Source organism: Saccopteryx leptura, chromosome 2 (genome assembly GCF_036850995.1).
Source record: "Saccopteryx leptura isolate mSacLep1 chromosome 2, mSacLep1_pri_phased_curated, whole genome shotgun sequence".
Classification (NCBI taxonomy): domain Eukaryota; kingdom Metazoa; phylum Chordata; class Mammalia; order Chiroptera; family Emballonuridae; genus Saccopteryx; species Saccopteryx leptura.
This window is the reverse complement of record NC_089504.1, coordinates 245,105,266-245,120,396: the sequence shown is the minus strand read 5'-3', so window position 1 is coordinate 245,120,396 and position 15,131 is coordinate 245,105,266. Positions and strand designations below refer to the sequence as shown.

The window sequence follows — 15,131 nt, the reverse complement described above, 5'->3', positions numbered from 1 at the left end:
TTCTGATTTTCTCTTTTGTAAAATGAGAACAATACTTATTATTTCTTACGGTGACTGAGAGGATCAACAGAAACCAGTGCTCATTAACTCAACAAGTATTTATTGAGTCTCTACTTTGTGCCTGGGGATGCTGCTGGGCAGTGGGGAGGCAGCAATGAGCAAGGCAGACAGAAATCCCAGCCCTCCTGGAGCTGATGTTCCAGGACAGGAGTTAAACAGAAAACAAATACATATGTAATATAGCATCAGGAATAGATGCCGTGATGAGAAGGCGCATGGCGGCAGGGTGGGCAGGGCGTGCCTGCCTGAGACAGGAACTCAGGAAGGCTTCCCTGAGAAGGTGGGCTCTGATCAGACACCTGAATGGTGGGAGAAAAGCCAGGCAGGTGTTGGTGGGGCAAACATTCCAGGCAGAGGAAATTCCGAGCCAATGAAATATTCGTCCTGAGAAACCTCAGTACAGGTCCTGGTCCAGGGTAAGCCCTCACAAATCTCTGCTATGATTGTGATGACTTTTGTGTTGTTCACCGAGTAGGTGGGTAAAGAAGAGTGTTTGCATTTTTTCTGATCCTTCTAGAACTTGGTGGGGGACAGGGGTGGGAGCTGCTCCCTCCCTAGATCAGGCCACTGGGCTGTCTCTTTCTCTGCTGTAACCCCTGTGGAGTGACACCGCACAGAGCGGCCCCTGTAGGACAGGTGTGCCAGCCACTGACGGCCGCTCTGACCTCTTTGCAGTGCCCGTTCATGGACGAGCGGATCCTGTATTTACACAGTAAGATCAAGAGTCAGGCTCTGGAATTTCCAGACCAGTGAGTATCGACTGGCTGCTCCGAGTCGCCTCATTCTCTGAGCCCTAAGTGGTCCTGTGCGTCTGTCTCTCAGACTTCTGACACGTCTCTCGCCCCCAGACCTGACATAGCCGAGGACTTGAAGGACCTGATCACCCGCATGTTGGACAAGAACCCCGAGTCTAGGATCATGGTGCCGGAGATCAAGGTACCTGGGGACTGCTGCTGTCCTGTGGGGCACGTGCTGGTGGTTTGGCCTGCGTCCTCTGCTTGGAACTGTTTGGCTCAGCACTGCCTTGGCCAGGCCCCTTGCCCCACACCCTCCGTGCCATGCCCTCCTTGGACCGCTGCTCTCCATACCGTGAGGCCTGTGAGCTGCTGGCTGGGAGGCGGGAGGAGGATTTGGGGCTTGTGCGGATGTGATTGTGGAAGTGGGGGCCTGCTGCCACCAGGGCAGCCTGCGCGCACTCTGATTGGCTCGGGCTGATGGCATCCACCCTCCCCAGACAGGACGGTGGCCTCTGTGTGCTCCACGCGTTGGCTGCCCAAGTCCTGGGCCCTTGACTGGACCCTGCCCATCTCTTTGAGAAATGGCAGTGAGGATGGGAAGAAGTGAGCAGTGTGACCCCACTCCTCACCCTGGCCTGCCGACTTCCACCCTATTGCAGAAAGCACTGTTAGGAGAGACCCCTGTTTACTCCCAGCACCCCAACCAATGCCACAGCCACACCCACACATCTGGTTCTTTAAGAAATCTAGAGCTTTGCTTCTAGGACCCCTCGGTGCCTAGCTAACTAGCATTAAAACAGGGGGAAGCCCAGGATGTCACAGATTAGGACTTGGACCCAGGGGTGTTTAATGGGGGACAGACCCCTGCCTGGGTCCTCTCTTTATTGTGTCCTTCCAGCTGGTCTGTGGTCACGGTGCCTTCCTGAGCCTCTGTGTGCCCTGCTATAAAATGGGGAGGAGGCTGCCTGCCCTGAGCTGAGCTTTCCGAGCATGAGAGAAGTGGGTGATGGGGTGATGGGCGCTCCTCTGGAAACCATGCGGGGCAGATACCAAATCCCAGTTACTTCTGCCAAGATCTGGGCCAGATGGAGACTCTGGTCTGCACACATCTCAGCCTCGTTGCTCCCTCCCATTCTCTGTCTCTCGTCTCTTCCATGTTCCCTCCCATCTTGCTCACCCCTGCCCTCTGCCCAGCTTCTCAGCTCTCCTGCATGTCTGACCTCAGGCCACTGCCTCTCCCCTCCTGCACCCCTTCCCTGGCTCCGCTGTCCTGCCTCTGGAGCCAGCAGGGCCCACCCTTCACCCTTCCTGTCATTCGTTGAAGCTGCACCCCTGGGTCACGAGGCACGGGGCGGAGCCATTGCCGTCGGAGGATGAGAACTGCACGCTGGTCGAGGTGACCGAAGAGGAAGTCGAGAACTCGGTCAAACACATTCCCAGCCTGGCGACCGTGGTAAGGCGGGACGAACCACTGACCAAGAACAGGGACAGAGAGTCGCTGAAGGCGGGCCCTGGCAGGACAGGCCAGGACACAGGCAGGCATCTGAGAAGCAGGCAGTGGGCCTCAAGGTCAGGGGACGGACAGCTGGCTCTGCACTTCACCCACGGCCACCGGCCTCTGGGTGTCGGGCACACATCGGGCCAGGTGCCCCCGTGTCTTCTAGCTTGAGTTCTATCTATAGCCAGACCCCGTGTTGCAGTGGAGAGCGGTGTCCCCTCTGCAAGGATCCTACTGCCCCGTCTAGAACGCCTGCTTTCAGAGCATGTCGGGGAGCAGGAGGAAGAGAAGGGGCAGGGCGGGTGCCAGGGAAGAGCCAGGGCCAAGGCTGCCGAGACAGGACTCCCCCCACCCTGGGCGGATCTCCAGTCTCCAGGGCGAATGGCTTAGCTTCTCTCGTGTCTGCTGTGCGCACAGCTTCAGGGATAAGGGCAGGGTCCCGTTCCACACACCTCATAAGGTTCTTCCTCACTCCCGAGGGTGGGGCTCGTTCCCAAGGCACCAGGCCCCTTCCATAGCCTCACACTTGGATCCTGATCCAGGAAGAAGGAGCCAGAATGTGGAATCCTCCAGCTCAACCTCAGACAGAGACTCTGGGGGTCACCCACTAGCCAAGCCCCTGCACTTCAGGGTGTTTGGCCCCAGGAGGGAGACCAGGACCCTCAGGGACCCAGCTCCCCGGCAACAGTCCTGGGGCAGAATCCAGTGGCCACCCACCATGGCCACCTCCAAAGCCCTAGCCCCCACAGACAGGCAGGGCCCTAGGCCCTGGGCTCTGGGCGGGGCCTCGTGTGACTCCTCGGGTAGGAGCCCAAGTGCTGGTCCCTTTTCTCCTAGCTTTGCACCTCTGCCTTCTGCTTCCCCACACACTTTCTCTCTCCTGCTCTCAATCCCTGAGCCCCTGTGTAGGGCCTCCATTCACATCTTCCTCCTCCTTCCCTTCCTGGGGCCTCTGCATGACTTGCACTATTAAAAACTCACCTGCACCCGCTCACTCTTTCTCATCCACCTCCTGCGCCCATGTCCTACGCCCCTAGTGGGGCCAGTGGCTGGTGTCGGACCCCAGCACCCACCTGTTCCAGGCTTGGGATGTTCTTGGGAGAAGGCATCTGACCCTAGAGGCCTGAGCTAGTCCTTGGTTATCTAGGAAGCTCTTGAACACTTGAGTGGTCTCCCATCCTGTGCTGGGAGCAGGGGTGCAGTGATGAAGAAAACTAACAGGGAACACACCCCCCCCCCCCCCCCCGTCCTGGAGAGGCAGACGCTGGGCAAACCACCAACAAATGTACGGTGTAACGGAGGGGCCGCAAGGGGTACCCCTAAGGGGGGACACGACTTGGGTGACGGATTGGATACGGCCACCTGGAAGAAGCGCTGTGTGCTGAGAGGTGTGGGAAGCACATGCAGGGTTTGAATCCGGAGCTGCACAGTCAGGGTTGGCCTCTGGAAGGTCCCACGTGGAGGGTGGACGGTGAGGGGTCAGGAAGGAAGTGGGGGCTACTGTAGCCATCTGAGAGGGGCGTGGCTGGAGCAGGGGAGTCCAGGTCCCCTCCTGGCACCCTGTGGGTGCTGGGCATGGGGTTACAGAGAGGAACTGGGCACAATATCAGCCCTCAAGGGGCTCTTGGCTTCATGAGAAAGATGGGCCTGGGATGAATCTCCTTACTGTGCCACCACATAGTGACAGGCCAGCGCGGAGAGAGGCAGGAGCGGAGGCTTCACAGAGGAGAGGCTGGGAAGGGCTGGCTAGTTAGAGAAGACCACAGGGGAGGCGCAGGGCAGGGTGGTCTTGCCAGGGAGTGGGCAGAGGCGACCCTTGCAAAGGCCTGGAGGAGAGGGCTGTTGTGACCCAGAGGCTGCAGATCCCAGGCTTTGGCAAGCGATGGCCTTCGTTCTCTAAGTCAGTGTCTTTTTTTTTTTTTCTTTATTTATTGAGATGAAATTCATGTAACATAAAACGAACCATTTCAAAGTGAACAATACAGTGGCATGTGTTACATTTATAATACGTGACTGTCAGGTCGATAGTTGTGATGCCGTCACCCTAAAGGCAACCTTGTCCTCATTAGTGGTCACTCTCAATTCTCTCCTCCCCAGCCCCTGCCACCCACCAGTCTGTTCGTCTGTTCTGAGTTTGTACAGATTGGCCTGTTCTGGACACTTCATATAAAAAGAGTCAGAAAATCTGTGGCCTTTGGTGTCTGGCTTCTTTTAATTATTATGTTCTCGAGGTTCATCCATATTGTAGCATGCGATTTCTTTTTATAGCTGAGGAATATTCCCCTGTATGGGTAGACCACATTTTGTTTATCTGTTCTTCAGTTGGAAATTTGGGTGTTTCCACCTTTTGGTAAATCAGTGTGTGTGTGTTTGTGTGTGTGTGTGTAACATTTATCTTCTTAGCAGTAAATCCTTAAATAATCAGAATCTCAATATGTGAGTCAGCTTGAAGAGGCACTGTGCTCTGCCTGAAGGGGGTAGGGGCCATAGACTTACGGGTGTTGAGGCCATTTTCTTGAAAATTCCTTCATGGGAACCAAGGGTGACTGGTTCATTCCCTTGCTCCAGAACCTTCCATGGCTCCCTGGCTGGCAAGAGGATAAGTTCCAAACTCCTAGAGTGAGAGATTCTAAGTCAGGGATATAAAGTAGTGCAGCCACTGTGGACAACAGTCTGGCAGTTCCTCCAAACTGGTGAACCCAGTTACCGTGTGATCTGAGGCTTTCACTCCTGAGGAGAGACCCAAGAGAAGTGAAAACATTTTGTGTGGAAAACATATCCACACAAAAGCTTGGACACAAATGTTTACAGCAGCATTAATCACAATAGCCAGAAAGGGGAAACAACCCACATGTCCACCGATGGATGAATGGACAGAGAAAGTGTATGTCCATACAAAGAAACACTAGTCAGCCACAAAAAGGAATGAAATACTGATATAATGTAGCTGAACCTCAAAAACATGATGCTGAGTGACAGAGGCCAGACACAAAGGGTCACCTATGGCCCTGGCCGGTTGGCTCAGTGGTAGAGCATCTGCCCGGTGTGTCAAAGTCCTGGGTTTGATTCCTGGTCAGGGCACACAGGTAAAGCGCTCATCTGCTTCTTCACCCCCCCCCCCCTCCTTTCTCTCTATCTTTGCCTCTTTCAGCCATGGCTCAATTTGAGCAAAGTTGGCCCCAGGTGCTGAGGATGGCTCCATGGCCTTGCCTCAGGCACTAAAGTAGGTTGGTTGCCGAGCAGTGGAACAGCAGCTCCAGATGGGCAGAGCATTGCCCAGTAATTGGCTTGCCAGGTGGAACCTGGTCAGGGAGAATGCGGGAGTCTGTCTGCCTCCCTGCCTCTCGATTAATACTACTAATAATAAAAGGGTCACTGACTGTGTCCTTCCATTTACATGAAATGTCCAGAATAGACAGATTCAGAGACAGAACACAGTTTGGTATATGCCAGGGACTGGGAGTTGGAATAGGGAGGTAGGGAGGGACTGACTGCTAATGAGGAGAAGGTTTCTTTATAGAGTGATAGAAATGTTTTGAAATTAGATAGTGGTGATATGAACATACAAAAAGCCATGGAATTGTACACTTAAAAAATGGTGAATTTTATGTTGTGGGAATTATATTTCAATTTTTAAAAAGTACAGTAACCCCCCCGTCCCCCCCTTCCCCCCCCCCCGCCCATACCCACACCTCCGTTATACCTGGGAAGCAATAGTTGGCTTCTTGTTGGTGTGGTCATAAATGGCTTTCACTGAAGCTAGAGGCCTGGCCTTGAAGACGGGACAGGTTGATGAGCCAGCAGGGCACATCAGCAATGGCTCAGGTGAGACGGTGGTAACAGGTGGACTGGAGTGACAGTGCAGGCCCGCTCTCCGGGAGCACAGGGTTCTCTGGGGGCCGGGCAGGCCAAGAGTAGATTATGCCCGACTTGAATGTCAGACCCAGGAGTTTAGACTGAATCTCGTTGGCACGGGAAGGTTCTGGGAGTGGGCCAGTCTGAGGAGGTGACGACTTGGGCTGCTCTAGCCCGGATGCTGCCTAGTGTCTCTCAAAGGCCGGCCGTGGGCCACCAGCCCTGGGAGCTGGCAAGGGGCTAGGGGAGAAAAGATGAGGAAGGGAGGATGTTGCCTGGAATCCCTGCTCCCAGTGCTGGACACAGATGTTCTCCCCTTCAGATCCTGGTGAAGACCATGATACGAAAACGCTCCTTCGGGAACCCGTTTGAGGGCAGCCGGCGTGAGGAGCGCTTGTCAGCGCCCGGGAACCCTCTCGCGTGAGTGTCCGCCTGCCTTCCGGGGGCGCGGGGGGGGGGGGGGGCGCATGCAGTGCAGCCAGTTGGCCTGCTCTGCCGGTCAGCCCGCTGTGTCAGTGGGCCCACTCTGCCAGACCCGTCCCTGGAGCAGGACTGTCTGGACAGACCGAGACCGGCCCGGGCACACTGGGGCAGGCAGAGCAGCTGCCTGCTGCAGTTTCACCCCACCCGGGCTCAGCCCGCCTCCCCTTGCCGCCTCCCTTTGTCAGGAGCTCATCCACCCTGAAGGTTCACCTTTCTCAGGGGGCTTGCACTTTAACGGGGGAGGGGGACTCCTGACAACTAGAAAGCACTTTTGTGGCCAGAAGCAGGCTTGCTTGATGCAGGGGTATTCTGCCCTGTGCTGGGTGAGCAAGCCAGTCTCGGGACCCTATGTGTCATGGCAGAGAGGCATCCTTATAACCTCCCTGGCAGCAGCTCTGTCAGCTGGTGTTTGGGGTCTGAGTGTTTCTGGAGATGGGCAGTGGGCATCTCATGGCCCCCAACTGTCCCTTCTCACTTCCCTTTTCCCTCCCCTCTGGCGATTCCAGCAAAAAGCCAACCAGGGAGTGGGAACCCCTGTCTGAGCCCAAGGTAAAGCCAGCCTGCCTGCTCAGCCGCCTCTGCAGGGACCTGGGGGCGGGGCAGCTGCAGGGCATGGGGGAGGGGAGGTGGGCACCCCGCCGGCAGATGTTTCTTCCTGCTGTGCCAGGCTCACCTTGGACCTCTGGACCCAGGATGGAAAGGAGGGCTGTCCAGGGGCTTGGGCCCAAAGGCGGGTCATGCATGTGGACTGGGGCTGCGGGTGCATGGCGCTCCACCCGGAATGCCTGTGGACTCGCTCAGGTCTGACGGCCCAGCCGGGCACCCACAGGTCCTCAGTACCCATCAGTGGTGCTGCAGCTCTGTCCCAGGGCCCCGTGGCTGCCCCTGCTCCTCTGGGTCGGCATGGTCAGCTCGGAGATCAGGCATGCTGCATATGTGGCTCTCCCTCGTGGTTCTCTGGCATCTGCCCTTTGTCCTGCGATTCGTTAAGACCTATTATAGAAAATAAGTCTCCTTCCAGTCTGCTGTGAATTAATGTAAGAGCCCTCTGCTTCTGGGGAGGAGGGTCTGGTGCTCTCTCCTCTGGCTGGCCACCCCTCTTCCAAACACACACCCAGGTCAGTGTTACCGGCATTTCGGGACAGATGAGAAATTTTGTTCCTGAAAGACTGAGGTGACCAATGGTACCCCTTCTGCCACTCATCCCCCCAGTGCCTGTGGCAGGGTGGCTGTCCCAGCATTCTTCCCATTGAGCCTGACTCACCACCTCAGCCTCAGCCGGGAGCTTTGGGCAGCCGTTTCTGTAATTTCAATGCAGCTTTATCGAGGTATAATTCACATACCGTACAATTCACACGTTTAGAGCTTATATTTCAATGGTTTTTTAACATAGTCACAGAGTTGTGCAAGCACCCAGCTCCCCCACGCCCCAGCCACCGCCAATCTACTTTTAGTTTCTCTGCATTTGCCTATTCTGACCATTTCACATAAATGAAATCACACAGTATGTGGTCCTTTGTGTCTGGCTTCTTTCACTCAGCATCATGTTTTCATTCATTCTTTCTTTTTTTTTTTTTTTACATCTATTCCTTGATTTTTAGTGAGAAATGGAGTGAGAGACATAGGAACATTGATCCATTTTCGTATGTGCCCTGACCAGGACAATGCTCTAACCAACTGAGCTATCCAGCCAGGGCAGCATCATGTCTTTAAGGTTCCATCTATGATGTGGCATGTGTCGCTGCTTCGTTCTTTTTCATGTCCGAAGAGTATTCCATTGTATGGAGAGATCACATTTTATTTATCTTTTCAACTGGTGATGGAGACTGTCTCCACTTTTTGGCTATCATGAATGAGTAACGCTGCCGTGAACATTCTTGCACAAGCATCAGCTTTTTCCATTTGTTAGGGATTGGCTTAGATCAGTGGTAGTCAACCTGGCCCCTACCGCCCACTAGTGGGCGTTCCAGCTTTAATGGTGGGCAGTAGCGGAGCAACCAAAGTATAAATAAAAAGATAGATTTAACTATAGTAAGTTGTTTTATAAAGATTTATTCTGCCAAACAGCAAAAATCCAACATAAAGTACTTGGTAAGTAATTATTATTATATGCTTTAACTTGCTGTAACTCTGCTTTATAAATTTTATAAAGTAAAGTTACTTCGCTACTTTATAAATCACCATTACTGTGGAACCAGTGGGCGGTTAGAAAATTTTACTACTAACAGAGATACAAAAGTGGGCGGTAGGTATAAAAAGGTTGACTACCTCTGGCTTAGATGAAATGTATTGTCCACACCCATACCATAGGAGTTAGGGCTTAGATGGTAACATAGGAGGGATGTTTGGGGATTACTTGTACTTTTCTGGAGCAGGGAAAGTGATAATTTTCAGTCAGAGCCGGTCATCACCAGACGGAGAAGGCTGCCTCAGTCCCTGCCAGATGTCTCTGCAGTCAGATGACAGGGTGGGCCCTCCTATAGTTGGAGCCTCACAGAGTGACAGGGAGTATAAGTGTAATGGACTGGCCTTTCTCTTTTCAACCTGAGTTGTAGGCTTTGCCTCCAGTCTGGATGCAAATCTGTTCTTTTTATTCTTTTTTTTCCCCCATGAGATCAACATTTCACAACATTAACAGGCTGAAATTGGTCCAAAGGGCTTTAATGCCCCTTTATTCCCTCATCTGCAGACCCAGCAACACCTGGAGTTGGCTTGCCCTTGCCCTCGGGCCACAAGTGGGATACTTCGGTTGTCCATTTTGTCCAGCAGTCAGTAGCTGCAGGGCTTAGTCAGTCATCGGAAACCTTGGTCCCAAGTCCTGCCAGCTGTCTGCAGCAAGGCCAGCCAGTAGGGCATAAACTGAGAGTCTGTTTGGCCATCTAGTGACCACACTCCTCCCCTGGAGAATTGAACCCTCTTCTTTGGCAGAAACGTAGAGCCAATGAGTATGATTTTTATTTATTTATTTATTTATTTATTTATTTATTTTGGTATTTTTCTGAAGCTGGAAACGGGGAGAGACAGTCAGACTCCCGCATGCGCCCCACCAGGATCCACCAGGCACGCCCACCAGGGGGCGATGCTCTGCTCACCAGGGGGCGAAACTCTGCCCCTCCGGGGCGTCGCTCTGCTGCGACCAGAGCCACTCTAGCGCCTGGGGCAGAGGCCAAGGAGCCATCCCCAGCGCCCAGGCCATCTTTGCTCCAGTGGAGCCTCAGCTGCGGGAGGGGAAGAGAAAGAGAGGAAGGGGGGGGGGTGGAGAAGCAAATGGGCGCTTCTCCTATGTGCCCTGGCCGGGAATCGAACCTGGGTCCCCCGCACGCCAGGCCGACGCTCTACCGCTGAGCCAACCAGCCAGGGCCAGAGTGTGATTTTTAAACAAATGGACTTCTTCCCTTCCGACCAGGGGCACACAGTGAACATTAGTCCTGTATGACAAGTCCAGTGGCTTCCCGTAGAAAGGGCAACTTTGCCTGGAGGTGGCAGAGGGTTTGGGCCTCTCCTTAGGGATTTTCCATCCATCTCCATCACTCCACAGGCCTGCTCCCCCCCCCCCCCCCCCCCCAGGCAGCTTCTATCAGGGTGTTTGGGGCTACGGCCTCTCTGGGACCTAAGGACTCCTTTCCTCCCACCAACTTGGTCTGTTCTACTCTGATCACTCGCATTGCCAAGAGGAGGGAGGGCCCTTCTCTTTTTTGTTGTTGTTGTTGACAACTGTTTTTAGAAGCCGGTTATGTGCCAGGACAAGCCCAGGTGGTCCTACTTGCTGTTCCCAAGAAGTTCACCTAGTGACTGAAAACAAGTGTCATGGTTCCTGCCCTGCAAGAGCGTAACCCCTAAAAGGGACGGGGGTCGAGATAACCTAAAAGACCTCAGTGAATAGGCTGCAGAGTGGGTCCCACAAAGGACTACCTGTGCCATGATTTAAGGCTTAAATCACGTAGGAAGATCTGCCTGTATTTTGTAGTATTCTCAGCTATTGTTGGCAAATGACGCTGGTTTTCCATTTTCAGAGGTGATACAAAATTTTCTATTAGCAAGGAAAAAGGGTCAGAGAACCTACAAGAAGAGGTTAAGGAAACAACTTTGCAGGCCATGCAGGACCCCAGAACACTGGTTCTGGGCTTTTACCAGCATTGCCTGATCTTAACGTTGGGTTTCTGTTCCGTGAGCAGGAAGCAAGGCAGCGAAGACAGCCTGCGGGTCCCCGCCCCGCCCCCTGTGGGGGAGGAGGAAGTGTTCTTGTGAAAGGCGGTTTGCCCGCGGAGAGTTGTGGGGCCCCAGGCCCAGGCCTCCGAGCATGCTTGCATCCTCTGCCACCAGACGACGCCATGGAGTAGCTGCCGGACCGCCTGTGACCACGCATGCTCGGCGTCTCATCTCCCGGGCTGCGCACCCTGCGTTTCCATAGCAGCATGTCCTACGGAAACTGAGCACGTGTGTAGAGCCTTGCCCGTCATCTCTGGTTGGTTGTTTTGTTGGGTTTTTTTTTTCCTTTGTTGTTTTAAAGGGGACAAAAAAAAAAAAAGACTCCATGACATCGACCTTGACCGCTGGCTGGCTGAATGGGCAGGTGTGAGAAGTTGCAGACCCAGAGCCACTTGCATTTGGGGACAATTGCTTTTTAAAACGTTGTTATGCCAAAAATCCTTCATTGTGAACTGGGAACCGTGTCAGGTATTCCAAGAGAACGTGTGTGAGGTTTGAAAACCGTGATAAACTGGCAGAAAACTCCTGCGGTGTAGCCTCAGACCACAGAGTTAGTCAGTTGCTGTATTTGAAAGGGAGCAGAGTGGACGTGGTGTCTCCTGCAAACCCCAAACCTAAAACCTGTGCCACCTTCGGGAACTGAACTGTGGACTCAAGGAGTCAAGGCAGGGCTGGCCCTCAGTAGCTGCAGGGAGCTGCTGTGCAACTTATTTGTAAGAAAGACTTGAACATTTTTTTTTATGGCTAGAGTTGTAGTCAGAAAAACGGAAAGGGCTTGATGTTTGCTTTGCAAAGGCGATTTTCCAACCCTTGAAGGGCATTTGTGGTTGTGCTGGGAGAGGTCTCACTTGAAGGACTTGAATGCATTTTTTTTTTTAAGCCACTTAAAGTAGATTTCTGAAGGAGTTCACTGAGCTCTCTTAGTAAACCTCTTGTTAAATTACAAAAACATCAGGGTGAAATCCTATACTTCCATGTACATTACATGGCTTAAGAGTGAACAAACAAGAAAAAATTTTCAATTTTTTGCTTAGGCGGAACCCCAGAGTAGTTCAGAATTCATTGAGGGCTTTCAGGATCCACCCACGGCTTCAGGCATGTGATCGGAGGGACAGCCAATGGAACCTATGCTTGTTGTTATAAAGTTTAGCTTGTTTATAACCTGTGTAGTGTAGACATTGCTAACGTTTTGTTATCTTCTTAAATATTAGCTGAGTGTTGTAATTACTGAAACAGTTTTATCCAGTTTCTGGAGGGCCGGTTAGGAAATACTTTCATTCGACTGAGACGCAGATGATCATCTGTACCAGCAAAGTTCTGTTAGGATCGACACAAGAACTTTGGGCGCCCTTTAGCGAAGGCTGCTGAAACCCAGAGCACTTCTCAGGGTCCAAGGGATCCAGGGCTTGCTTGACACAGGACGTTCCCTTTTGTAGCCAGCCGTCCAGAAAGAAAAGGTTTACCTTTGTTTCCATCTAATACTCGGAAGTCTGGTTGCAGTTCAAGGGCGACTTCTTCAAGCGCCACACGTGGGTGAGTCTGGAGTTCAAGGGGTAGGAAACCTGGAGGACTTTGTCCTGGGGGATACCCAGTGCTTTGTGGAACCTGCCTTGAGGAAATAGTAACGGGGCTGAAAGGATGTGTTGTTTTCCTGTAGTTTCTGTCTGATCAACCTTGGTACAAAGACTTTTTTGCAGAGATATAGAAGCAAGGACTTGGGCCCCTGCCCAGAGAGGTCACAGAGCCCAGGCCTTTGTCAGTTGCCAGACTTTTCTTGCTATCGTATAAAAGTACAGAATTAGGAACCACTGGTTTCCAAGAGCAAAGGGATACCCGTCTGATGGAGGGTTCTCTAGCCTGCTTGCTTGCTTTTTGTAACCTCATACTTCCTCTGGCCCTCCTATGCTTGTTTAACTTTATGGGCCCCACCCCTCTGGGAGCCGATGGAGCCTGGTGAGTTTGCAACAAGCACCGTGCAGTGGTTAAAGTCAGCAGGTCCTTCGTGCTCGTCCCAGCCTGTCTGTGTGGACTGGCCAGGCTGGTGGCTCGCCCCGGGAGGGCGGGCAGCATGCAGAGCTTCTGCATGACTCCTGTGTTTACACAGCTGCATCGGGCAGTGCCGTTTCTCCCCCCACGAAATGGCATAGAAGGTTTCTCACGTGGGATGCCAGCCACCAAGCAGCACCCAACTCTTCAGGCCGATGTGTTGGGGGAGTCCCGCGTTCGTAATTTTTTTTAAAAAACAAACACCAAAGGAAGCTGTGGAAAGGAGCTGCCACTCCCCAAAAGTTTGAGCAGAGAGGGCTGTCACATAAAGCATTCACTACCACCCTCTTGGAGCACAGACATTGGTTTTTCACAAGCCAGCTCTGTCAGGAGAGGGGAGGAGCTGATAGGAGCAGGTGTTTCAGGTGAGCCGAAAGGATGCCTGTCCGTTCCTCCTGTTGCTGGCTCACCGGGGGGGACCTATTCGGTGGAAGCAAGCTGTGGCCTGCATCTCTGGCCCTGAAGGAAGCGCAAGTTCTCCCCATCTTTTCCTCTGCTCTGCTCTGCTCTGCATCCCCATCTATTCTGCTGGCTCACCAGTGGCTTCCAGAAAGCGTTACCTCGCTCCCTGTCGGCACTGGGGGCCGGGGAGGCCGTCTCCCCACTGTTCTGGCCTTTCCTGCGAGTTAGGGCTCCTGTCCTCAAAGCCCTTTTGGAACAAGGCGGCAAATATCTGTGCGTTTAGGCACACTGGTCTGAGCTGTCGCTCTCACTCATCCTCCAAAGGGGAGCTTCACATTGCCAGAGGGGAAGAACCACGACCTCCTCTGGCTTCTAAGGTGCTAGGGAAGGTTCCAAGGTCCTCGGTTCCCATCTTCTGTCCAGCTTCATGGCCGCGGGTTGCGGGACTGCTGACTTCTCTGTTCTGTGATTGATTTCCTGCCCAATGCTTCTGTTTCATTCCTGATCCTTTCTACTATGCATTTTCCTTTTATCAGGTGTACAAAGTTAAATACTGTGTATTTATCACTTAAAAAGACATGAACCTAAGAGAAAAATAAGCCTTTGGTGTTTTTCCACAGATGTTTAAGCCGTCTCTGTAAACTTGAAATAAACAGACAGCCAAATGGTGCAAAGCCGGGCCTCCCTGGGACTTTTCTTTCTTTCTTTTTAATTTTTTTTTTAATTAAGTGAGAAGTAGGGAGGAAGAGACACAGACTCCCCCATGGACCTGACCAGGATCCACCTGGCAAGCCCACTAGAGAGCAGTGCTCTGCCCATCTGGGGCCTCTGTTTGGTTGCTCAACACCCGGGCTATTTTAGTGTCTGAGGTAGTGGCCATGGAGACATCCTCAGTGCCTAGGGTCAACTTGCTCGAACTATTCGAGCTGTGGAAGGGGGGGGGGGATAGAGAGGGGGAGGGGTAGAGAAGCAGATAGTTGCTTCTCCTGTGTGCCCTGACCGGAAATTGAACCCGGGACTTCCACAGGCTAAGCCGATGCTCTACCGCTAAGCCAACCAGCCGGGGAGGACTTTTCTGTTGGTCCTTAAGTCAGCGCTCTCCATGACTTCTGTCCTTATGTCTGTGTTTCCTCCTTAGGTCAATGGTGGGATCACCAAGTCAGGGTTAATGTGTCTAGTGTTACATTATTCATCCCTAATGTGAGCATGTCCTAGTGTCTTGTTCCAGGTGTGGTCCCCAGACCAGCAGCATCAGCACCTGGGAACAGGTTAGAAAGGCAGATTCCCAGGCCTCACCTCAGTAGGCTGCCCTGGTGGCTCATCTCAAGCTCAGCTAAAGTTGGAGGAGCATGGCTCTTGCAGGCAGGTACATCACTCGATTCTTCTGGGGGAGACCAAACAGGTGAGCAGCGGTTTTAATCAGACATGAACCACTCCCTGTGGATAGTCACAAGGTAGGTGTGAACCCCAGTTTATGGATCATCTGTAAACAGGCTCAGGAAAGCTCAGTCGGTCGTCCAGGGGCTTTGCCCGGGATTGTAAGCGAAGTCAGCGTTTCACCGTGCCTCCAGGGTTGCCAGCCTCTGTGGTGTCTGGAGACTGTTTCAGGATGGATGGTTTCTATGAAAGAGCAGCTGAGGGTGCCCTGTGTTCCAGCTATGGATCTAGCCCACGGCATTGCTGGACGGGCTCCCTGCGTTCCAGCTGTGGATCTAGCCCACGGCATTGCTGGACGGGCTCCCTGCGTTCCAGCTGTGGATCTAGCCCACGGCATTGCTGGACGGGCTCCCTGCGTTCCAGCTGTGGATCTAGCCCACGGCATTGCTGGATGAGCTCCCTGC

General features: G+C 53.0%; 1 protein-coding gene across 9 annotated transcripts in view; it reads left to right on the top strand.

Annotated features, from left to right (window-relative positions):
* LOC136395721 (calcium/calmodulin-dependent protein kinase kinase 2) overlaps positions 1–14,162 on the top strand; it is a 50,027-nt gene extending 35,865 nt beyond the window's left edge. For 5 of the 9 annotated variants that reach the window (XM_066370963.1, XM_066370957.1, XM_066370964.1 and 2 more), the window contains 6 exons: positions 736–809; positions 909–996; positions 2,122–2,250; positions 6,473–6,570; positions 7,140–7,182; positions 10,809–14,161. In XM_066370963.1, coding sequence (XP_066227060.1) covers positions 736–809; positions 909–996; positions 2,122–2,250; positions 6,473–6,570; positions 7,140–7,182; positions 10,809–10,973 — 597 coding nt within the window. In that variant the 3' untranslated portion in view covers positions 10,974–14,161. Of the gene's footprint in view, positions 1–735; positions 810–908; positions 997–2,121; positions 2,251–6,472; positions 6,571–7,139; positions 7,183–10,808 lie in introns of all 9 variants that reach the window. The other 4 variants (XM_066370961.1, XM_066370959.1, XM_066370960.1 and 1 more) reach the window with 4 other exon arrangements.
* Positions 14,163–15,131: the final 969 nt, after the last annotated feature.